Source organism: Esox lucius, chromosome 23 (assembly GCF_011004845.1).
Source record: "Esox lucius isolate fEsoLuc1 chromosome 23, fEsoLuc1.pri, whole genome shotgun sequence".
Classification (NCBI taxonomy): Eukaryota; Metazoa; Chordata; class Actinopteri; order Esociformes; family Esocidae; genus Esox; species Esox lucius.
The window spans coordinates 23350339-23374615 of NC_047591.1; the positions used below are offsets into that span (position 1 = coordinate 23350339).

Consider the following 24277-nt stretch of genomic DNA (forward strand, 5'->3'; position numbering starts at 1 on the left):
GACCACAGTGGGGACCGGCAGCGTGTGGGAGGGGAAAGGTCATTAATTACCTTGGAGAAAGAGAGAAGTCAGATGGCGGTTAAAAGACAGAGACGTTTTACTACATAATTAAGCCGGAAAAAGGAAAAGGCAGCTCTCGCGGCTCATTTGAAACCTTCAGCCAGCCAGCGATAATAGGATCTGACAGACAATACATTCCTGCAGCCCTCCGGACCTTCCTGGTTGTGCCCTGAATGCCTCGCCCAGTAAAAGATTCCTGTGGGGTCAGAGGTTATGAGACCTGAGCTCCCGTTTGCATCTCACTCAGAGAAGACAGACAGAGAGAGAGAGAGAGAGAGAGAGAGAGAGTGAGATGAGAGGGATTTACTAAAGGAGAGGGAAAGAGAGGGATTGAGATAGTGTTGATGAAAGAGAGAGGGAGAGAGGGAGAGAATGAATGCTAGGGAAAGTGAAGGAATGGAGAGAGAGATAGTGACGGAGGGAGAGAGATGACAAAGAGGTAAAAGGGAATGGATTGAGAGTGAGAGATGAGGAGAGAGAAAGGGATTGAGGGATGGAGAGATGAAGAAAGAGGGAGAGATGAACGGAGGAAGGGAAAGATGGAGAAGGAGGGAGAGAAAAATGGAGGGATGGAGAGATGACAGGCTAAGCCTGATACTGACACTAAGCAGGAAGGAACTGTACTGGAATCTGAGATTCAACTGATTCAAATAGAAACAGGCCTGTACTGGGATCACAGACTCAACTGATTCAGAAAGAAACAGGGCAGTACTGGAATCACAGACTCAGCTGATTCAGGAAGAAACAGACCTGTACTGGAATCACAGACTCAACTGATTCAGAAAGAAACAGGGCAGTACTGGAATCACAGACTCAACTGATTCAGGAAGAAACAGGCCTGTACTGGAATCACAGACTCAACTGATTCAGGAAGAAACAGGCCTGTACTGGAATCACAGACTCAACTGATTCAGGAAGAAACAGGCCTGTACTGGAATCACAGACTCAACTGATTCAGAAAGAAACAGGGCAGTACTGGAATCACAGACTCAACTGATTCAGGAAGAAACAGGCCTGTACTGGAATCACAGACTCAACTGATTCAGGAACAAACAGGCCTGTACTGGAATCACAGACTCAACTGATTCAGGAAGAAACAGGCCTGTACTGGAATCACAGACTCAACTGATTCAGGAAGAAACAGGCCTGTACTGGAATCACAGACTCAACTGATTCAGGAAGAAACAGGCCTGTACTGGAATCACAGACTCAACTGATTCAGTAAGAAACAGGCCTGTACTGGAATCACAGACTCAACTGATTCAGGAAGAAACAGGCCTGTACTGGAATCACAGACTCAACTATTTTTGGAAAAAAATGATCAAGTAATGTCCGCAAGTCCTCAACAGTATGCAAAGTTATTGGCATTCAAGGAGCATGCTGGAAGTTTTATAACATTGGGTGTGTGAGCTCATCGCCACCCACCCCCCCGTCCCCCTGTTACCTCTTCCTGTAACAGCGCATGTACCCATCTGAAAGAAAACACAGAAACTTTCAGATATCAGAGCGCGTGTTTCTTTCCACTGATCACTGTGCCTCTCCTAGGTCCCTTTGAAGCCTCAGTGACACATGAGGAGAAATCCAAGGGAACTGTCTGACTGATCGGCGGTGTGCATTCCCCCCCCCCACCCACCCCCGACCACAGCCACAACCCAGTCAACAGACACCACTTCAATGAACGACACTGTGAACGGTTCAAGCTGGCAAGGTTGATAAAGAGGCCGGCCGTCTTCAATCTATGAGAATTACCACACAGCACGGTTAACACTTAAATCAATAGCTGAACGTTAGATAACTAAACACAGTTCATCAATTGTTGACCAACTGGATGTGGAGTTAGAAGGTTCTAGAGTTCAGGTTCAGTAACCTAGCGTTGAGGTTTGGTAACCGAGCGTAGCTTCTGGTTTTAGATCCAATTAAAGCGTTGTGAAGCGGACAGGCTTTTCTCTGATCGTCCTCTGTGTTTGAAACTTTCTTTCAGAGCTGACGATTTCTCTCCTGAGAGAACCAGAGAGAAAGAACGGAATGACATGAGTGTCAGATTCCAGACTCAAACACTTGGCACTGATCCAGATAAGAGACAACATGAAAGCCATAACCAAATAAGAATATTTTACAAAAAATAACTGTAAAGAGACTGTAGAGAAACAGATAGAAAAGGAAGCGAAAGAAAGGACATAGTTCTCTGCTCGAAGTTCAAATCCCAGTACACTTCCTGGTTGCAAACAGTGTGATAAGAAGTGGAACAGTCCTGATCTTCAACTTTCTTGAACTTATTGGGGGATTCTATGTGAATATTCTAATCATTAGTTTCCACAGTAACACTCAAGACTGTAGTCCAGTGGGAAATCCCAAACTCCCATCAGCATGGACTACCCCAGAACTGCCCCAAAACTACCCCAGAACTGCCCCAGAAATACCCCAGAACTACCCCAGAACTGGCCCAGAACTGCAAAGCTCACAAACTCAAACTTGACAAATTATGCTACCAGAGAGCCCCCCTCCTCCAGGACGTCTGAGAGGAGTGTGTGCGTGTGTGTTGTGTGTCTGAAACAATATGTCCGCTTTCTTACAACAGGCTGGGAATGAAATTGCCTTTCTAGTATTTCTATTTCTAGGGGGGAACCCACCCTCTGCAGGCTGAGCCAGTCAGTGTGTTGGAGGAATTCTAGGCAGAGGTTTTGTATGGTCAAACTGTCTTCTGGATGCAAAGGGATGTTACTGGTGAGGCATCCAATAGAACCAGTAGTCAAGCAATGTTCTGCAGAGGCAGCAAATAGGACAAGTATAATAGCAATATTCTGGAGGGAGACGGCCAATGAGAGGAGAGTTCTGTTGTGGTCACAGGGGGTGGTCTTAAGGTCTAATTGAATCTGAGGTTTGTAGAGACTGCGTTTCTGCATCCCAAATGGCACCTCATTCGCTAATATGGTGAAACTCTGTGGTCCTAGGAGGAAAAGTGCACTATGGGAAATAGGGTTCCGTTTATGACAAGGACACAGATTATTTTAAAGCAGCGGAGCAACACTTTTGGTAATCAGACCGTGCCAACACAGCGCCACGCGCCCTATCAGAGTTGAGTGACACCGCGAGAAATTGATTAACGAGAAAATAAAAGTGTACAACTGCACACGGTGTCCCAAACGATTCCCTATTTCCTCACATCAAATCCACAGCCTGTAGGGTTCTGGTTAGAATTAGCCCACTGCTTAGGGAATTGGGTACCGTTTGAGACGCCCAGCGGTAGGCAGGCGGGCAGCTCGCGCGTGTCAAATCCAATGAGACATTTATTAATAAGGAATAAAGCATCATTAATTCTTGATTAACTTTCATTCATTATATAGCTGTTTATCCTATTGGAATCCAGAGTGAAAGGCGTGAAAAGGGCTTTGTGTGACCCTTAACAAACCCAATCATCAACCCAGCAGGGGTTTGTTCATTATGCAACCAGCTTAAGAAGACGTTGAAACAGGGAGGAGCTACATGGACTCATACAATAACAAATGTCTCGCACCCCAAAGCGAAACAATTTTATATGTTTTTGGTTGAGTGTTCTAATTAACATAACAATGGACTACGTTTGAACTGAACTGAAATTGGGGCTAATTTTCGGGGTCAGTTTGTTTTGAGCTGCAGGAGCTCAACGGTCCTTTGGAGGTAAAATCCTATAAAAATAAAAAGAGCTCAATGAGTAACACATGAGAAGTGTCACCAGCTGACAATGATAATTAATGTGGTTTCCACCTGCAACTGGAACTCATGGATGTAGACCAGATGTAGACGTTTGGGAGTTTGGCATGGGGTGGACTGGTGGAACAAAAAGCCCAGGACCCAGAATGCAATGGAGAGATGTTGTCTAAGGCCTAAGCTCCCAGAGGAATTACGGACCACAGCTAAGAGTCAGTGAGCTAAACAGTCAGTTGCTAAGTATCTAAGAATGTAATAAGCAAGTAAGAATGTGAGCAGTCAAACATTGTTAATCAATAAGAGTGAGTCTAGACCAGGCTGATCCAATGAGAGTGAGTCTAGACCAGGCTGATCCAATGAGAGTGAGTCTAGACCAGGCTGATCCAATGAGAGTGAGTCTAGACCAGGCTGATCCAATGAGAGTGAGTCTAGACCAGGCTGATCCAATGAGAGTGAGTCTAGACCAGGCTGATCCAATGAGAGTGAGTGCAGTCTACACTGAACCAATGAGGGAGACTGTAGCCCAGGCTGAGCCAATTAGAGGGAGTGTAGTCTACACTGAACCAATGAGGGAGAGTGTAATCCAGCCTGAGCCAATGAGAGAGAGTGTAGTCCAGGCTGAGCCAATAAGTGTGAGACGGACGTACCATCAGACAGAGTGGTGACGCTGACATCTTCTGTGGTGACTCCGGGCCCATAGCGGTTCAGCGCCAGGACTCGAAGGGAGTACTCAGTAAACTTCTTCAGTCCCTCCATCCTGTAACTCAGCCCATTCACCTCCACACTCTAAAACAAAGAAAGACAGACAGACAGAGACCTTTCTGAACCAGGTATGTCACTGAGAAGACATTCTCTCTTTTATAGTATTTACATGACCATGTGTGGTGTAAAAAGCATGTGACTTCTCAGAAAAACTATTTAAAAAAAGACTAAATCAGTACATGGGTACTACCATAACAATAAGACAATTCAGACAGAAATCTTTGGGCTTGAAAAAACAATTTGTACCCCTGTTATGATCAGTCTTTATTTTTCTTGTATCTTCCTCACAGGACACTGTGGCTAATGGGACTACTACCAATATTGAAATATGTTATGCAGGGGAAATAACTGCTGGTTGGAGTTGAATGGTCTAATGATAAATATTTATCCAGCTTCTTTTAAATTGCTGCCTCTTTTTCTCCCTGACTGGGACACGAAGCTCGGAGGCAAGGAAAGGAAAGAGCTGATAGAGACAGTAAACACACAACATTCTGCCTCTTCTGTTCTCCTATCTACATCACCTGGAGACACTGGGGGCTCTAGGGGTAACTGTGTGTCTGTGTGTGTGTGTGTGTGTGTGTGTGTGTGTCTGTGTGTCTCTGTGTGTCTCTGTGTGTGTCTGTGTGTGTCTGTGTGTGTGTGTGTTTGCATAGGGCAAAGTGCCTTACAGGAAGACGTTAAATTCAATTGTACGCAGCTGAACAAATACAGTGTGATAAATATCTTTAGTTTACAGGCGGCACAATCGGAGTGGAGCATGGAGTGTGTGTGGGAAGCTGATGTGTATGTTTGTGATTGTCTATACATTCTGTTTCTAAGCATCTGTTAAAGAGTATAATATACGGTCTGTTTTCTTTTATCTGCTGCCTGACTGCAAAATGTATATTGAGTTGTGTGTTTGGTTAAGATAAGCTATTTACAGATTCCAATGAGGACAGAAGAGGGAAAGTTGGGACGCTGCAAAAACATGCTAATAAAAACAGAATGCAATGATGTGCAAACATTTAATCCCTGCATTTAATTGAAAATAGTACAAAGACAACATATCAAATGTTGAAACTAAGATTTATTTGTGTTTTTGGAAAAATATATGCCCATTTTGAATTTGATGCCAGAAACATGTTTAAAAAAAGTTGGGACAGCGGCATGTTTATTACTGTGTTGCACCTCTTCTTTTAACAATACTCTGTAAATGTTTGGGAACTGTGGAGACCAATTGCTGTTGTTTTGAAAGTGGAATGTTGTCCCATTCTTGTTTGATATAGGATTTCAGCTGCTCAATAGTTAGGGTTCCCCTTTGCTGTATTTGTCGTTTCATAATGCGCCAAATTCTTTCAATGGGGACAGGTCCGGACTGCAGGCAGGCCAGTTTAGCACCCGGACTATTTTACTACAGAAATAAGCAAGGCCTTCCCTGTAAAAAAAAGTCTGGATGGCAGCATATGTTGCTCCAAATCGTGTATATATATATTGTTCAGCATTTATGGTGCCTTCACAGATATGTCAGTCACCCGCGCCATTTGCACAAATGCCCCCAAATACACCTAATGCATTCTCGTCTTTATCCCAGAGGACGCAGCGTCCATGATTCCTGAAAATAATCTCTAATTTTGATTAGTCAGACCACAGGACAGTTTTCCACTCCGCCTCAGTCCATCTAAATGAGCTCGGGCCCAGAGAAGGCACTGGCGTTTCTGAATGTTGTTTATGTACGGTTTCTTCTTTGCACGGTCGAGTTTTAACTAACATTTGTGGATGCAGCGACATACTGTGTTCACAGACAATGGTTTTCAGAAGGGCTCCTGATCCCATGCAGTGATTTCCACTACAGATCTGTGTCTGTCCTTAATGCAGTGCAGCCTGAGGGCCCGTAGATCACAGCCATCCAATATTGGTTTTCGGTATTGTCCATTGCGTACAGAGATTATTCCAGTTTCTCAGAATCCTTTAATGATACTCTGTACCATAGATTATGAGATTCCCAAAGTCCTTTGCAATTTTATGTTGTGAAACGTTATTCATGAATTGTGGGACTATTTGCCCGCGCAGTCTTTCACAGAGTGGTGAACCCCTCCCCATCCTCACTTCTGACAGACCCATCCTCTCTGGAATGACTTTTTAATACCCAATCATGTTACTGACCTGTTGCCAATTCAAAGTGAGCATGTATTCTCCAAGAAACAATAACATTTCTCAGTTTCAACATTTCATATGTTGTCTTCGTACTATTTTCAATTGAATATATGGTTTAAATGATTTGCAGATCACTGCATTCTCTTTTTCTTTACATTTTACACAGTGTACCAATGTTTTTGGAAACCTTGTATATGTCTGTGTGTTTATGTGTGTGTGTGTGTATATGTGTTTTTCAAAGACAAAGGGTCTAATCCCATGAATACACAAACACCAAATAAGCACTAACTCCACAGGGTTTAACAGTGTATAATAATACTGAACAACACCTGAAGACTTGATCCTGGAGCCATCGGGGGAATACCCACAAAAACTCATTCTATCCAACAATTAACCTAACAATACGTATTAAACCTTCATTTCCAGTCACTTTGTATGCTTTAATTCAAGCTGCTAATTAATTATTTTGGAGAAAAGTGATCATTGGGTTCTCTAAACATTTGTCCCGGAGCTATGGACTTTGAATACATAAAGCCTTAGGCTGTTTATAGACAAATACAATAACTGATCGTTAGCTAGATCAAATTCCAGAGCCGACGGGGAGGAGGGGGGGCGTACCTGTTCCTTCCCAGAGGGTGTCTCGGTCCAGAGTAGCCGGTAACCCAGCAGGGGTCCATTGGCGTAGGCTGGGGGCTCCCAGGAGGCCTGGATGGAGGTGGGAGAGATGGACTCCACCTGAAGGTTCTCCACTGGACCAGGGACCTGCACTGCTTGGGGGAAGATGCACAAACACACACACACACACACCACAGTTCAGAAAGAAGAAACAGACGGACATACAAAAACATATCAAAGATCAGATATACACACGCACACACAGTTCTAATGCACTCACAAACAGATCTATAGAACCGAAGGGCTAAATACATTTACTTTCCCTGATGGGCCCCAGAAGCATCACTCTAGTAGACTCTGAGGTTTTCATGGTTTATATACTTGATCTATCACTGAGTTGACCCAATGGTTTATATACTTCATCTATCACTGAGTTGACCCAATGGTTTATATACTTCATCTCTCACTGAGTTGACCCCATGGTTTATATACTTCATCTATCACTGAGTTGACCCCATGGTTTATATACTTCATCTCTCACTGAGTTGACCCTATGGTTTATATACTTCATCTATCACTGAGTTGACCCCATGGTTTATATACTTCATCTATCACTGAGTTGACCCAATAGTTTATATACTTCATCTCTCACTGAGTTGACCCAATGGTTTATAGACTTCATCTCTCACTGAGTTGACCTCATGGTATATATACTTCTTCTATCACTGAGTTGACCCAATGGTTTATATACTTCATCTGCAGGATGTTTCCTTTCAATGGGATGGATCTTCTAGTTCAATCTACAGAGGGGAGAACAAGTATTTGATACACTGCTGATTTTGCAGGTTTTCCTACTTACAAAGCATGTAGACGCCAGCTCTCTGGTCTTGGCCATTGTGGAGATGTTGGAGTCTGTTTGATTGAGTGTGTGGACAGGTGTCTTTTATACAGGTAACAAGTTCAAACAGGTGCGGTTAATACAGGTAATGAGTGGAGAACAGGAGGGCTTCTTAAAGAAAAACGAACAGGTCTGTGAGAGCCGGAATTCATACAATGTGATTTTCTGGATTTTTGTTTTAGATTCACAGTTGATCACAGTTGAAGAGTACCTATGATAAAAATTACAGACCTCTACATGCTTTGTAAGTAGGAAAAGCTGCAAATACTTGTTCTCCCCACTGTATGTGTGTTATTTTTACCACATGGCCAGTCTCTGATCTGTGGAGTACGTACCAGATGATAAAGTGACGCTCCTGTATATTTCAGCCGGTATTTAGTCGTCACAACCAAAACAGCATCATCAATTCCTCAAGACGCAGTGAGTAACACGGTAGACCATTTAAGGACGTGTTTACAAATTCCAATTAACTGAATATGTTAAGTAATTTGTATGTGTCTGCTTTAGCCGACTTGCACCAACTGATTCTGAGAAGGCTGTAGAGTTTCTACTGGGGACATCTTGAAGCTCATTGATTTAGGATGAGTCCATCCACTACCATCAGTCAGGCTCACGCAAAGGACTCAGCTGAATAAGCCAAAGACGGGCCCCTTAAAGCATGTGAGCATGTCTTCCTGAACTCCTAAAAGGATTAATATTAGTATGAGGTTTTACTGTCTTCATCTTCAGTAAACGTTTGGAATATTGTGACATATAGTCGGGGATTACAACCAACCAGATTACAGGAGACAATACAAATCTGAAATCCTTGAGAATTACCACAGAGTCATCGTTTTGATTTGATTCAATGAAAAGTAATCTTTTCTCATTTATTTTGTCTTCATCTTTGTGACACTGAAAATCTGCAAAAGACTTATTGTTTGAAGCTGTTCTGGAAATCTACAGTTGTTTTGCCAGGAAGATTTCAGTACCTAGACATACAGCTTCCATGGTGCAATCTGCTGTAACCCAAACCCAGTACATCTACCTTTATATGAGATCAGGAAATGACGGCTTTCAATAAACCACATGTAAACCAGAGCCAGGAAACTATTCAGCTGTGGGCCATTTTAAATGGATGGTCCAGAGGACGACATAATTATACAAATTACTAAAAGTAATTTTACACACAACAAATTGACCGCCAAGCAGCCCAAATACAGATGATTTATCTCCCTATTTAAAAATGACATTAATTTCATATGGTGAATACAATGACAAATGATCATGGAATGTCTCTATCCAGGGAATATTTTGGGAGTCCTGAATAACACCCCCAAAATGTTATTATAAACTGGTAGGGGGGCAGAAAGGTAACTCACCTGTTGCGGAACGCTAATAATATTCTTATCTTCTTATGTCACACGTCATTTCAGTTCTTTATTTTATTTGTCCTTAAATATCCTTACATTTACTTTTCTATACAAAAAGCAACATTTCATCTTTTCACTAAAGGTCAAGTGTCATTTTACTGTCATAATAAAAGGTTTATTGTAAAGCAGCATTGAAGCCATATTAAAAGGTGAGCTCAGATCGTCTGAATGCTCTTTTCCCCTCCTCCACAAGGCCTAATAGAAGAATGTAATCTGGCAGAATGGATGAGAACAGAGCTGAGGAATGATGAGGGGAGATTTTAATCAGCTCGCAGCTTATACAGTTTGCAATACCACTTTATACACTGCTGCTGGAGATTGGCAGAATGGCGAGAGAAAGAAAAAGCGAGTAAGCAGGAGATAGAGAGGGAGAGAGAAAGGGAGAAAGAGAAAGAAAGAAAACAGATTTGATATGCTCTAAACCCCAAATCCCACTTGCAAATCCGTCTTTACTTTGGTGGACTTTCATTCCTTCTTTATAGAGAACAATCTGCAGGGGATCTCCACTCAACATCATGGAGTGGGGACTGAGAGCATGTGGAGAGAGTGTCCTGGAGAGTGTGTGTGTGTGTGTGTGTGTGATGCATGTACGTACACTCTGGTTGTGTGGTGAGTGTGAGGGTCTGGGAGCTCTCTCCGGGGCCCTGGTCATTGTAGGCCACCACTCTGAAGGAGTAGGTCTCTTCTGGCTTCAAGTTACTGACTGTCAGCTGCAGGGTCTCTGGCTCAGACACGTTCACAGACCGCTCCCTGAAACACAACAGACACGTTCACAGACCGCTCCCTGAAACACAACAGACACGTTCACAGACCGCTCCCTGAAACACAACAGACACATTCACAGACCTCTCCCTGAAAAGGAATGAGCTTACAGACCGACCCCTGAAAGACAACAGACACGTTCACAGACGCTGCTTGAAAAACAACAGACACGTTCACCGAGCCTCCCTGAAAGACAACAGACATGCCCACAGACGCTGCTTGAAAAACAACAGACACGCTCACTGATCCTCCCTGAAAGACTACAGACACTGACTCTCCCTGAAACACATTAAGATTATTATTACATTTGGTTCATTTCTATCTATAATTTATTTAATTTTATAACATTCTCAGCAAGAATGTATAAATTATCAGTGTGTTATTTGCTGACTCCTATACACCCTATGCAACCCCTAAAAACATTTACACACCCACACACATACACACTCCCACCAACGAGAGACAGAATCAGAAAAAAAAGCACCCAAATGTGAATAGATGTACCTTCCAAAACACTACCCAATCCATGTAATCCCTGTTGCAAAAACCCTAATCCCCAGAGATTTAGTCACCTCTTCCTCACCACAGAAAACTCTGGTACTACAGGGCCTTATATAAACCAGCTATTTTAACTGATTGGACACTCATAGGCTTTAATTTTGTAGAAAATTACACAAATGAACGATATATTCTCAGATCATCAAATGAATAACCAGTGACCTGAGTAGTCAGACAAACACAGACACTGTTGGCAACGGCTTCGTAACCCACATAACTATCGGATCAGATTACGACCCAGAACATGGTCAATGAGTCTCCTTCCTTGTCCGGGAGTTCTGCAGAGGGTGGTACTCAGCCCTGCCCAGGTCGGGTGGAGGGATGCATCGTCATATCGCGCTCTAGCACCTCCTTATGGCAGGTCAGGCATCTGGAAGCTTACCGTGACCGTTAGCGGTTTGGTTTGGAAAAAAATCACCAATTACCAAGCACCAATCTTCAGTTGGAACAATGAGGCCAGTCTTGTTTTATGCTAGCAGGTCTAACGGCGTGAATTGAATCCAAATATCACTACAATCCTCTAGGCTAAGTGCCTCTAGCTCTTTGGAAAAACAACACACACAAGCTCACTGGCAAATGCCTCCTTGTAAGTTGGTACTTAAACATAACAAGTATACATCCCAAATAGCACCCTATTTTATAGTGCACTGCTTTGGAACTAGTTCCCATTGAGGAAGGATTGCACTAGAAGGAGTGCTATAAATAGGGTGCTGCTACTAAATAAAGGATTGCAACTAGAATGGCCCTTGGTTTGAAAGTGCCAGTCACATCTTTCTGGATGCAGATCTTTAGACAGCATCGACGAGCCATTGAAAGGCAAACTAGATATTTTTGTAAACACAACTTTGGCAAACCAAAACAAGTGGTCAAAGAATATGAATGATTTGAGACAGTGTTTGAATTCCGGTCTGGTTAGAAAGTGTGTCTAGATCTTTTTTTCATTGTGTGTTGAAGATAAGATTCAGGTATAGCATCCGTGAGCTATTGAAGAAGAGGTTGACCTCGAACTCTTTAAGCAAGTGAGCCAGAATGAGCATAATCACAAGTAGACAGCGACAAGGTTACGATGTGTCTGTAGAGTTTCTCCATGAAATAAACAATCGGTTTCACTTCTACTCAGGAATATAGGACACACCCTTTCCATTCAAGCAGTCTACTTGGTGGACATTCAGAAACGGAACATTTCACAGAATGTCAAAAGTGGATCAACTGAATACAGAAGCCCATGGTCGCCTTCATCCTGCTCCCTGTCAGATGTCACCCATTTAAACAGGGCCGTATAGATTTCAAAACGAGTTTCCTGAAATGAGCAGAAATATCAGAAAACACCCAAGTGTGTCGTCCACAATTAAGTAGCCTGTCAACATGACCTAATGGGGAACCTTAAACTTCTACTTCAATATGAACCAGGTGACTGGAGGAAGTGCACCAACTCCAGCAGGCCATGGTGTAGCGCTTACCTCCTCAGGGCACTAGCTAGGGAAGAGTGCACCATTTGGACCCCCATTAGAACAGCACCATACCTGTTGACCCCCTCCTGGGAGAAGTAGATGCCGTAGGTCTGGACGGTTCCTCCGGCCTCCAGAGGGGGGCGCCAGCTGAGGCGGACAAAGCGGCTGGACACTAGGACAGAGGCCACGTCACGAGGAGCAGAGGGGAGGAGGACGCCTGAGCTGGGGACAACTGGTGGGGGAGGAGAGGAGTAAGTCAACGGAGTAGGGAACACGGGGCTGGGGGGCTCGGGGGCTGGCTCTCGGGTCACTACTGGTTACAGGTAGGTGCATTCGTTATTTAGGGAGGGAGGGAGGTAGGTAGGTAGGGACGGGGGGAAGGAGAAGGGTTTAGGGAGGGAGAAAGGGAGGGAGGGGGGAGGTTTGAATAAAACAAAAGGAGCATGGAGCGATGGAATGAGAAGATAAGGAAAGAAAGAAAGACCAGGAAGAAAAGAAGAACAAGTGATAAAGAAGATCACAGACATCATGTTCAGATATAGATATTATAGATAAAAAGTTAATCACCATGTTCAGATATAGATATTATAGATAAAAAGTTAATCACCATGTTCAGATATAGATATTATAGATAAAAAGTTAATCACCATGTTCAGATATAGATATTATAGATAAAAAGTTAATCACCATGTTCAGATATAGATATTATAGATAAAAAGTTAATCACCATGTTCAGATATAGATATTATAGATAAAAAGTTAATCACCATGTTCAGACATAGATATTATAGATAAAAAGTTAATCAACATGTTCAGATATAGATATTATAGATAAAAAGTTAATCAACATGTTCAGATATAGATATTGTAGATAGAAACTGAATCATTATGTTTAGATGTACAGTAAATAGATCGCTGTGGTGCAGCAAAAGTGTCATACAGAATGTGAAGCAGTTGGTAAAAAAGAGAGACAGCAAAAGCTAGAGATAGAAGGATAGATAGATAGAAGGATAGACAGATAGAGGTAGAGAAAGAAAGAGATGTAAAGACAGATAGACAGAGACAATCAGATAGATAGACAGACAAACAGCAATAGATAACTAAAAAGAGAGTCAGAATGCATGTTGGGTGATGTTACCAGACATGTTCAGAGACATGCCATCATTACATCAATGAATGACAGCCACATTGATGGTTAACATTAATGAATCAACAAATTGAATCAAACAGGGCAAAATGACAGATAGAAATTATTTAATTAGAATCAACATCGATTCTGTTTTCTCTCTGACACTTTTCAGACTTTGTCTGAAAGGTCATTTGAATACTGGCCACATGCTGTTAAATTAGTACAGCATAGCACTTGGAATTTCAAAGTTGCAGGTTCAAGTCCCACAATGGACCAATACAAAAAAGTATATATATAAAAAAATTATAAGAACAGTTGGATAAGAACTTCTGCTACATGACTATCATGAAAGTAATCTAATAATTGTATTATTGTGTAAGAATTAAATACTCATCCAAATGTTGGACGTACCAGGCTTATTTAGGAAATACCATGCTAATTTAGGTGAAAAAATGAGCTCAGGATATAGTATATGAATTTGATAACCGTTACAGGAGAACTTTTGTGAAATGCAGGAACTGACCAGAATAGGATTTGAGATTCTGAATCTTAATAATTTACCATTCCAAATGTTAAAAGTTTTCTTTGTGTATGAACACAAAAAGTAAATGTATTCAAATCCACATACTAAATCACATTGGTTTCTGAAGGGTATAGCAAACTGGCTCAAATCATGTTGCTACATGTGTAGTGTAAATACTCTCTAGAAAACACTGACTTCCCAGTTGAGCCCGAGACGTGACAGGTGGTTTTCACCTCTGATGATGCACTGAGGCAGAATACAGCCAGTTCTTACACACCTAGACACAAAAAGACACACACACACATCCACAAACACACTCAGACAGACTTCTCAGTCCGTCACACACACTGGTTACGTAACTTTACACAATCTTCTCATGGGTATAAGTGAAGACCATTGGACTCATGACACAAAAACACTAACTAGAGAATTGGTGCCACAGCTAACACAACACAATACGAACTAGAATATTGGCACCATAGCTAACACAACACAATACAAACTAGCATATTGGCACCATAGCTACCACAACACAATCTAATGCCATGGATCAGCCAGCATTCCTCCACGGACCATTCCTCCACAATGCCAGTACGCAGACCTTGGTTTGAGAAGTGCTGGTCTAGAGTGTCGGTACCACTGATAGCACATATAGATACATTTCATAAGAAATATATCTGCTAAAAACGCTACTTGGAAACTCATCTTTTCAGATTATACTTTAAAACAAAGAAGGTGAGATTTCCAACTGACTTGCCCCCCCCCCCCCCCCCCCCCCCCCCACACACAGCTATTTGCTGGGGAAAGTAATGTTGTCTTTTGATAAAGGTGGTCGTAAAAATCCAATTTATCCGTCTCCACTCCCAGAGACAAAGGTCACCGGGGGGGGGGGGGGGGGGGGGGGGGGGGGGGGGGGGGGGGGGGGGGTTCACACAGTGGATGTTCTTTAAATGCTTTGTCCTGTACTGTACTGTACATCAATACTTTGGTACAGCTGCTAGGGTGCTGGGCTACATCCCAAATCACACCCTATTCCCTATTTAGTGCACTACCTTTGACCTGTACCAACAGGGCTCTGGTGTGCAATAAAACTGAATACAAACAGGAATAGGGTGCCAGTTGGAACACTAATTTAGACTGCTCCCATGCCCTGACGAGTCCCCAATGTCACCCCACTATTAACAAAGCCCTACGTTTAAACAGGGCCCATATGAGTACAGTGTGTAGGTAACAGTGTGCCACTTGGGAAGCAGATGACCGAGTTTAACAGCTAACCCATTTTCTACTCATCTTGTTTCAAAGTACCATTGGGAGTAAATCATTCAGACTTGCCACGGGCAAAAACTTTCCAGCCGAAAGGAGAAAGCCGACGGAAGAAAAAGACGCGCGTAAAGGACAGTTAAAGAAGCAGACAATAAAGGGTGAGGCAATAAACCTAGAAATAAAAACGTGTAAAAATGTTCCTTCGCCGGTGTGAGTGCGGATTACAGCACAGAGTGACATACTGATGACGTTTCTGGTGCTTCGTTAAGTTCACGCGTTTATCACAGAACAGAGTTCAGAGTTGGCAACGAGTTAGGGGCTGTTTCAGATCTAACCCTATTTTGGTGCCCTTGTTAAAGGACCTAGGATGCAGTTTAAGACCCTGGCAGTGAATGGGCTCCGTGATATACACCAAACAACTTCCAGATTCAGACATGATCTTTAAAATCTCCTCTGTTCTTACTGCTATGCTCCAGGTACCTTAACTGTCTCAAAGCAAATGTCGGTTCTGTTGCAGTTAAAGGCTCCATTAGACACAAATTACCTTCAGAGCAAAACCGCAGTACCCCACCAGACCCGCCCCGCCCCCACCATCCCCATTACCCTCCCGTCTCCCAGCTTCCAGACCGGGGGCAGACCAGAATGCGTTTGGCTGTGGAGGACAACAAATGTAGGAGGATGTAAAGACCACCGTTCAAACAGAACAAACCAGAAATACAACAAACCAGAAATACAACGAACCCGAAATGCAACACACCAGAAATACAACAAACCAGAAATACAACAAACCAGAAATACAACAAACCCGAAATGCAACACACCAGAAATACAACAAACCAGAAATGCAACAAACCAGAAATGCAACAAACCCGAAATGCAACACACCACAAAGACATGGAAACCGAGGGGACCATTCCATTGACCACATCTTTCTTGTCCTCCCTCATGCTAACCAGATGCAACATGCTGTAGCTATTAAGCCAGGCTTTCTCTCTCTCTGTTTCTATATATCTCATCCCTGTCCTCCCAGTCTCTCTATTTCTGTCTCTCTCGCCATATTTGTCTCTACGTCTCTCCCTCTTTGTCTGTGTCCCTCATTGATTAGCTGTGTTTTGGTTTGTAATGTCTAATGAGGCTCTGCCCAGCCCACAGTTCACTGCCCGGTAAAACTCAGGATAATGGGATGTGAATCAGAGAACTCTATTTATTTTTCTCAATAGGGTCGAAGCCCAGATGTGCTGGACTGAGCTGTACAGTTGAAATGGAAATTTGTGCTACGACTGACTGTTTTTCTCATTGTGTGTATGTGTGTGTGTGTGGGCATATGTGTGTGTGTGTGCGTTAATGTGTGTGTGTGTGCGTGTGTGTGCATATGTGTGCGTGTGTGTGCGTGTGTGTGTGTCTGTGTGTGCAAATCAGTGAGTCTGCTTATCTCTTAATTGCCACCATTCAACCATTACAAAAATATTTTCTGTTTTGTATGTGTTTGTGTGCAATCTCCATTGCTGGTCACTCAGAAGAATGAACCACTGTTTTCCTTCTGGAAACAGTAAGTCGTTGTGTTACCCCCATAATATCCCTTTGATGCCAAGATTAATGTCCCTGCCGTTGTTTTCTGCACAATTTCAGAGCTCATTTTCGAGTGGTAAACACTTTAATTTTTCAAATACTGATTCACTCAATTTTCTTCATCACAGCCACCCATTGTTCATTCTGGAAATCAGCCCATATCGTCTTCATGCGTGGGTTTGAGCAGCGCCGCGTGTTTCCGGAGCAGAGCTTCTGTCTGCGAGCTAAGGTGCCCCCCTGACTGACCCATTCATTTTATCCACACTAGTGACATTCAATTCTTTCCCAATTTGATGCCGATGGGCCGGAAATGTCCGGAAAATTAAATCCATTTTCACAGACACAAAGTCTTAGATGAGTTGGACTTTCGATGGTGCTGGCAGATCCAATGCCCAATAAGAACCTCATCACCTGGACATGAGCCCGGACCAAAGTTCAATCGTTTTTTGATTTCTTTGTGTCCATTGTTGATATGCCAATCTGGCAGTGCCCCTAAGTCAATACTACACCTAAAAATGCAAACTACTAATGTGACAAACTAAATAAATCACTACTGTAGTGCATGTAGAGTGTGAAAACAACAGTGTAATACAATATAAAAGAGTATTAAAGTACTTCTGGCTGGAGGCAAAATCCCTCTTCAAAAGCCATCCACTGAGATTATGTAGTCTCCTGCGTTTGATGAGCTCAGAGATCACAGGCGTCCCGGTCTCTGAGTTGGCAATAGACACGCGAAGTTGCTTTGAAATATCACAACACCAAAAATACTGTCTGAAGTCTTCATCCATTCGGTTCAAGTGTTCAGCGCATCAGTTCTAGTTTTCACCTCAATTTGTCATCTAAAACATGCTCACCAGAGAGACATTTTGGCAATGTCTTGATTGGGTTTTGACTGGAAAGTGAAGAAAATAGTGACAGGATTTCAAATGACTATCTTCTAAACATGTTTTTTTGTATTTACTGAGACAGCCTGCCATCTTTTTGTGGATGAGGTCTGTCTTCCGTCTTATTGTGGATGTGGATGCGACCTGCTCTCTGTTTATTTGCGGACGAGATCTGGAAGAGTTTTACCACTCCAAAGCCATACCAAATGGCACACTATATCTGTTTGTATTCAGTGCCCTATAGCAGACCACAGCCATGTGGAATTCCCTGTTGGTACAGGTCAAAGGTAGTGCACTAAATAGGGAATAGGGTGTGATTTGGGATGTAGCCCAGCACCCTAGCAGCTGTACCAAAGTATTGATGTCCAGTACAGTACAGGACAAAGCATTTAAAGAACATCCACTGTGTGAAACCCCTCCCCGGTGACCTTTGTCTCTGGGAGTGGAGACGGATAAATTGGATTTTTACGATCACCTTTATCAAAAGACAACATTACTTTCCCAACAAACACATGAGTCTGCTGTGTCTGTCGTGGGGGAAAGGAGGATCTCACTTTCTTACATTTGAGAGTAGGGTTCTTTTCTGATATATTTGAGAAGTACAAATAGGTGTTAGCTGTGGTTTCAGTACCCTAGTTAGGATTGTGTTATGTTAACTGTACTAGCAACACTAGTTAGCATCATGTTGTGCTAGCTGTGGTAGAAATACCCTAGTTAGCATTGTCTTGTGTTAGCTGTGGTAGCAACACCTTAATTAGCACTGAGTTGTGTTAGCTGTGGTAGCAATACCCTAGTGAACGTGGTGTTGTGTCAGGAGTCCACTGGTCTTCACCTATTAACTCAGCAAAAAAGACTGTAAAACAGCTGCAGCTCGTTCAGAATGCTGCTGCTAGAATGTTAACCAGGACCAAGAGAACAGAGCACATCACTCCAGTTCTTAAATCTTTGCACTGGCTTCCAGTCAGTTACAGAATAGATTTCAAAGTGGTGCTTTTAGTTTATAGATCTTAGACGTGCCCCAAACGTATACATTTTCTCTTCTCATGTGCCTATGACTGAGCACTTAAACTTAAACCTCACTTTTTATAGCTTCCTATGTTTTTATCCCATTTTTAATCTTTATTTGTTTTCTTATTGTATTTTTTCTTATTATGATGTTTTCATTTGTTTAGATTTTTCTTTGTAAAGCACGTTGAATTGCTTCAATGTATGACTTTTGCTATATAAATAAACTTGCTTGCTATCCCCATGAGAGGATGTGTGTTAAGTTAATGACCTGTGTATGTGACATGTGGGGCTGGTCTGTGTGTGTGTGTGTCTTTATATTTTTGTGTGAATATGTGTGTGCTCCTGCAAATTGCTTTCGAGCAAAAACCCCCTATAGTTCAGACGTGAAGAACGTTTTTATTATCTTCACACAGAGTATTTTCTTTCCATTAAAAGCTAGACAAACTGTCCCATATTAAACCGAAGGGCTTTATAGATGGAGCCTGATTATGACAGGCTCAAATGACGCCCTATTCCCTTTCTAGGCCACTGCTTTAGACCAGAGCACATGGAGACCAGGGAAACAGGGGGCCATTTGGGAACCTATAATTCCATGTGTAGGTCAGCACTTGAAATCCTCTGTCCCATGTGACAGCAGCAAAAGCAAACTGATTCTTTATTTAGAACGGATGATTTGGAATTTAATGATTTCTTCAATGAAAAGATAAACACACAACTTAAGAGTCCCTTTTAAATGGGGATTGCGTGCCACTGGCCGGCTAGAATATAAAATGATAATATGGATTCAAATCGATGTGTCCGGAAGCCAGACGTATGTAGCCACGCTAAAGTCTCCATAAAAATTGTTGATAAGTACGTTTTGGTGTAATGACATTGTAATAGTGTTATATTTTTAACTCTGCTACAGAAATAATTGGGGCATTTTAAGCATTTAATGAACCGTATAATCAAACTAATATATTTTTCTCAGGGAATGGAGTTTTCTCTAAAGGAATTTACCAGTCTTTCCCTGTTAACTGTCCTCTGGTTGAATGCTATTGTCACAGCAGTACCTTTTTATTCAGCAAAATGTATCCACGTAAAATGTACCTCACACTACCCATTCTCTTTTTCACAGGGGATAAATGTCTGCATTCACTGTCTATTATTCTCACAGGTCCTTGATGATATCCCATAGATCAGCATTGCACATCCCGTGGTAACTTCACTAATTGAAAAAGGTGTGCCAGTTAGGGAACCGAGAACAGGTTTGGGAAACCCGGCTCCAGAACAACCTCTTCCATTCCATTTGAATTTTATTCCTTTGACATTCCAATGTCAAATCACTCCAATCCATTCTAATCTCCATAACAGCACTATTTTGTTAAACAGAGTATAATCTTATGAGGTGCTGACAGGACGGCTGATTTACCAGAAAGGAGTCTGAACTCCAGATGAATAAACTCTGTACTAAACCACATTTGAATGGTATTTACATCTAATACCTTATGACAAAACATTCCACTGGAGAAGGCACGCACGTGCCATAAATGGCATCCTATCGTCTATATTGAGCACTTCATCAGGCTTCCAGCACTCAAAAGAAGACTATAGACTATAGAGAATAGGATTCCACTTTGGATGTAAGCCAATCTTTTCTTCGAGCTGTCTGGATTTTCTGCAGACATCTTTAACATTTCTGAGGAGGAGCGTTATTGTTGAAAGCAGGTAGCTGTTTACACTCAGTGATAAGCACTATATTTACTTCAAATCAAATTCATTTTTTTTAAGCCATACTTATTTCTAAACCGCAAATAGAAAACACTTAACCCTCCACGGGGTCATCTGAAGCTATGCAATATATTCAATATACCGCTCTCCTCTAATGTCTCAGAGGACTTCTTCTAATTTTCTATTTAGCCAGAAAGAAAATCAGCAATTATGAAAATAGCATTTGATGTGGGACAAACATCTACTAATGAAACACATTTGCGCAGCATCAAAAAACACCTCCAACAGATGTTAGCGGCTGCAAATGAACATCAGATCATGATGAGTTAACACCACAGCAGGTGTATGTGAGTTCAAAGGAAACGTGATTCACAGTGAATCTTGATGGATCATTTGGCAGGTTTCCATACTGAAGAGAAAGGCTTTAATGTAACGTTGCCTTTCTTCTGTGTGTATATGCACTAACCAAATGTAAGCTACCTATCCATATGAGGCAGCAAGACAGGAGTTCCTCTGCGCTAGCGTGTAGCCAGTGTGTAGCCAGTGTGTAGCCAGTGTGTAGCCAGTGTGTAGCAAACGTCAATTCTGTGACTTCGGATAACGTTTGTAGTGGCTGAAACAGCCAGAAAAACCTTTACCTGAGTTAGCTATCTTCCATGTCTAAACATAACATAGCCCTGCAGGTCATATTGGAGTTCTAACAGTACGCCCAGTTGTATGTTTTTACTCTGACCCTCAAATGAAGACCTGCCAAAAACCTTAAAAAAAAAACGAATAGGGTGTTCTACATGACTACTTGGTCATGAATAACAGAGGGGAACAAGAGGAGTATGTTGCCAGGGCAACAGATGTAGATCCCGAGTTAAGTCAGAGTTTCACCCCGACGGAATTAGGATCAGAAGGAAAGGCCCGGGTCATCGGAGAGAGAATTCTGAGAGGGACAGCCTGAGAGGTTTGGCGTGTGTGTGCGCTTTGTGCATTTGTGTGTGTTTCTGTGTGGGAGGGACAGGGTCAGTGAGCCCAGTACGTTCATGGAAATACAGGACCTATCACTTCCAAGGTATGGAGGCAGCTTTCTCTCCAACACTATCTACTGCTCATTCTCCTTTTCTCTCTCTCTCTCGCATCCTGTTTTTCTCCATTTCTCTTTCTTTCTCTCTCTCTCCCTCCCTGTCTTTATTTCTCTCTGTCTCTCTCTGTCTGTCTTTCTCTCTGCTTCTTTCTCTTGCTGTCTGTCTTTGAATATCTCTCTCTCTGTCTTTCTATCCATCTCTGCACATCTTTCCATCTGTCTCTCTTTGTCTTTCTATCTGTCTCTCTCTCCCTGTCTCTATTTCTCTCTGTCTGAATTTCTCTGCCTCTCTCTGTCTCTCTTCCTGTCTTTCTATCTGTCTCTCTCTCCTCACCAGTCTTCCTGTTAACTCCAGTCAAGGAGAAAATAGAGAGACATTGAGCCATGACTACCAGTCAACGCCACTGCTGGCTTCCACTCATATATTTATATGTTTCTACTATCACACTGGCAGATGTGGTGACACTGTGTGCGTGTGTGCGCGCATGTGTGAGTGCGTGTGTGCGTGTGTGAGTGTGTGTGTGCGCGTGCCCATGCACATGTGTGTGTGTTTAATAAAAAAAATGAGCAGTGTGAGTCTAGGTTACCATGGCAGTGCCTCACTCTGACATGAGGAACACAGACACACACACACACACACACACACACACACACACACTACAAACAAACACAACCTAGTATCAGCAGAAGAGAGACCTATTGTTTCCGTCAAACTGCTGCTTTGTTCATGAATAATTCAAGCGGCACCTCGTTCCAACGGCTCGGGATGCAGTCCCATCCATATCCATCTATATGAAAAGCAGAGAGGTGTGTGTGTGTGTGAGTGAGAAAGAGACAGAGAGCTGGTTGATCCTGGCTGCAAGGAAGGGCAGGGAAACTGGTAAACAGCAGCCAGCAACTCATAATCAAAATGAGACAGGAAGAGAGAGAGAGGGAGGGAGGAATAGAGAGAGAGGGGGAGGGAGGGAGGGAGGTAGAGAGGGAGGGAGAGAGAGAGATTGAGAGCCACCAGAAGAATATTGATGGTACTCAGGCCAGATGTCCTCACTCGTATTGTAGAACTCTGATACTATTTAAGAAACATTGTCTTCCCCTCATTTACTATCAATACAAACACGCTGTCACTAGCAGCACCCTATTACTACAAAACACAGAGTCACTGTTAACCAGACATGGGACAAAGACACATTGTTGTCAGTCTCAAGTCAAGTCCCAAGTAATGATGGGCAAGTCTCAGGTAGGTCCCAAGTTCCACAGTTCAGATTGATTCATGTCACAAGTCCCTAATTTGCTAGGGAAAGCCATTACATGTTAATACATTTGAGAATATTACATTACTTTTGCAGATGTCATGGAAATCTCATTGGTAAATGAGAATGGAGGAACGTACTGTATAACCCTCCAGGAATCAGACTGTTCCTAAATTAATTGTGAGGAAATTCCTTGAATAGAATTTAGTTTCCCATTTCCCCATTTCGCTAACCTTACCTGACGTTAGCTAGCAAGCTAGGCACAGCACAGTAGTCATGTTATTTTTACAGGTCTGTCTTTGTGGTGTCACACAAAGTTTCACGTGTCACACAAAGTTAGACAGAGGGGAGCATCAATTATCACATAAGTCTTTTTAGTTTGGCATGTTTTGCATAACGCTGTAACTTTCCTCAACAAACCCAACTTAGCCCCACATACTGTAGCCCCCTCAGCCCCTTAATCCAGATACTGTGATAGCCAGTTCTCAATCATGTCCGTTTTGACAACCTAACATTGACAGTTGTACACTGGGTCTACAGTTTGAGTGACATAGAGAAGAGAAAAAAGCTGAGTATTGTTGTGTTGTTGTTGTGTTGTTGTTGTGTCCCATCCCACTGGATGCGGGATGGGAACATGGAACACTTGGTCTGTGAGCTGGGAGCAGCATGACCAGACAGGATGGGAACATGGAACACTTGGTCTGTGAGCTGGGAGCAGCATGACCAGACGGGATGGGAACATGGGTCACTTGGTCTGTGAGCTGGGAGCAGCATGACCAGACGGGATGGGAACATGGAACACTTGGTCTGTGAGCTGGGAGCAGCATGACCAGACGGGATGGGAACATGGAACACTTGGTCTGTGAGCTGGGAGCAGCATGACCAGACGGGATGGGAACATGGAACACTTGGTCTGTGAGCTGGGAGCAGCATGACCAGACGGGATGGGAACATGGAACACTTGGTCTGTGAGCTGGGAGCAGCATGACCAGACGGGATGGGAACATGGAACACTTGGTCTGTGAGCTGGGAGCAGCATGACCAGACGGGATGGGAACATGGAACACTTGGTCTGTGAGCTGGGAGCAGCATGACCAGACGGGATGGGAACATGGAACACTTGGTCTGTGAGCTGGGAGCAGCATGACCAGACGGGATGAGAACATGGAACACTTGGTCTGTGAGCTGGGAGCAGCATGACCAGAGAGAGATGAGAGAGGATGAGAGGGAAAGTCTTTTGAGTCATATAGCTCAAGTCCAACGTAAGTCACAAGTAGCAAGAATCAAGTCCAGTGGCAAGTGTTTTCTCTTTTTCCCAAGTCAAGTCTCAAGTCGCAATATGTGACACGAGTCCCCATCTCCGCTACTAACACACTATCACTACCGACACACTTTACGACTTACACACTATAATGACAGCAACACTGCTACTACAAACACACTATCACTAATAACACATTATTACTACCAACACGCTATCACTACCAACACACTATTGCTACCAACAATATCACTACCAACACAATATCAC

The 24277-nt window shown here is 42.8% G+C and overlaps 1 protein-coding gene across 2 annotated transcripts in view; it reads right to left on the minus strand.

The window, feature by feature from the left end:
* dcc (DCC netrin 1 receptor) overlaps positions 1-24277 on the minus strand; it is a 254985-nt gene that overhangs the window by 79030 nt on the left and 151678 nt on the right. For both annotated transcript variants that reach the window (XM_029117184.2, XM_029117182.2), the window contains exons 8-11: positions 12411-12570; positions 10163-10317; positions 7261-7409; positions 4395-4533 (exon numbers count right to left, since the gene is read on the minus strand). In XM_029117184.2, the coding sequence (XP_028973017.1) occupies positions 4395-4533; positions 7261-7409; positions 10163-10317; positions 12411-12570 (603 nt within the window). The remainder of the gene's footprint in view (positions 1-4394; positions 4534-7260; positions 7410-10162; positions 10318-12410; positions 12571-24277) is intronic.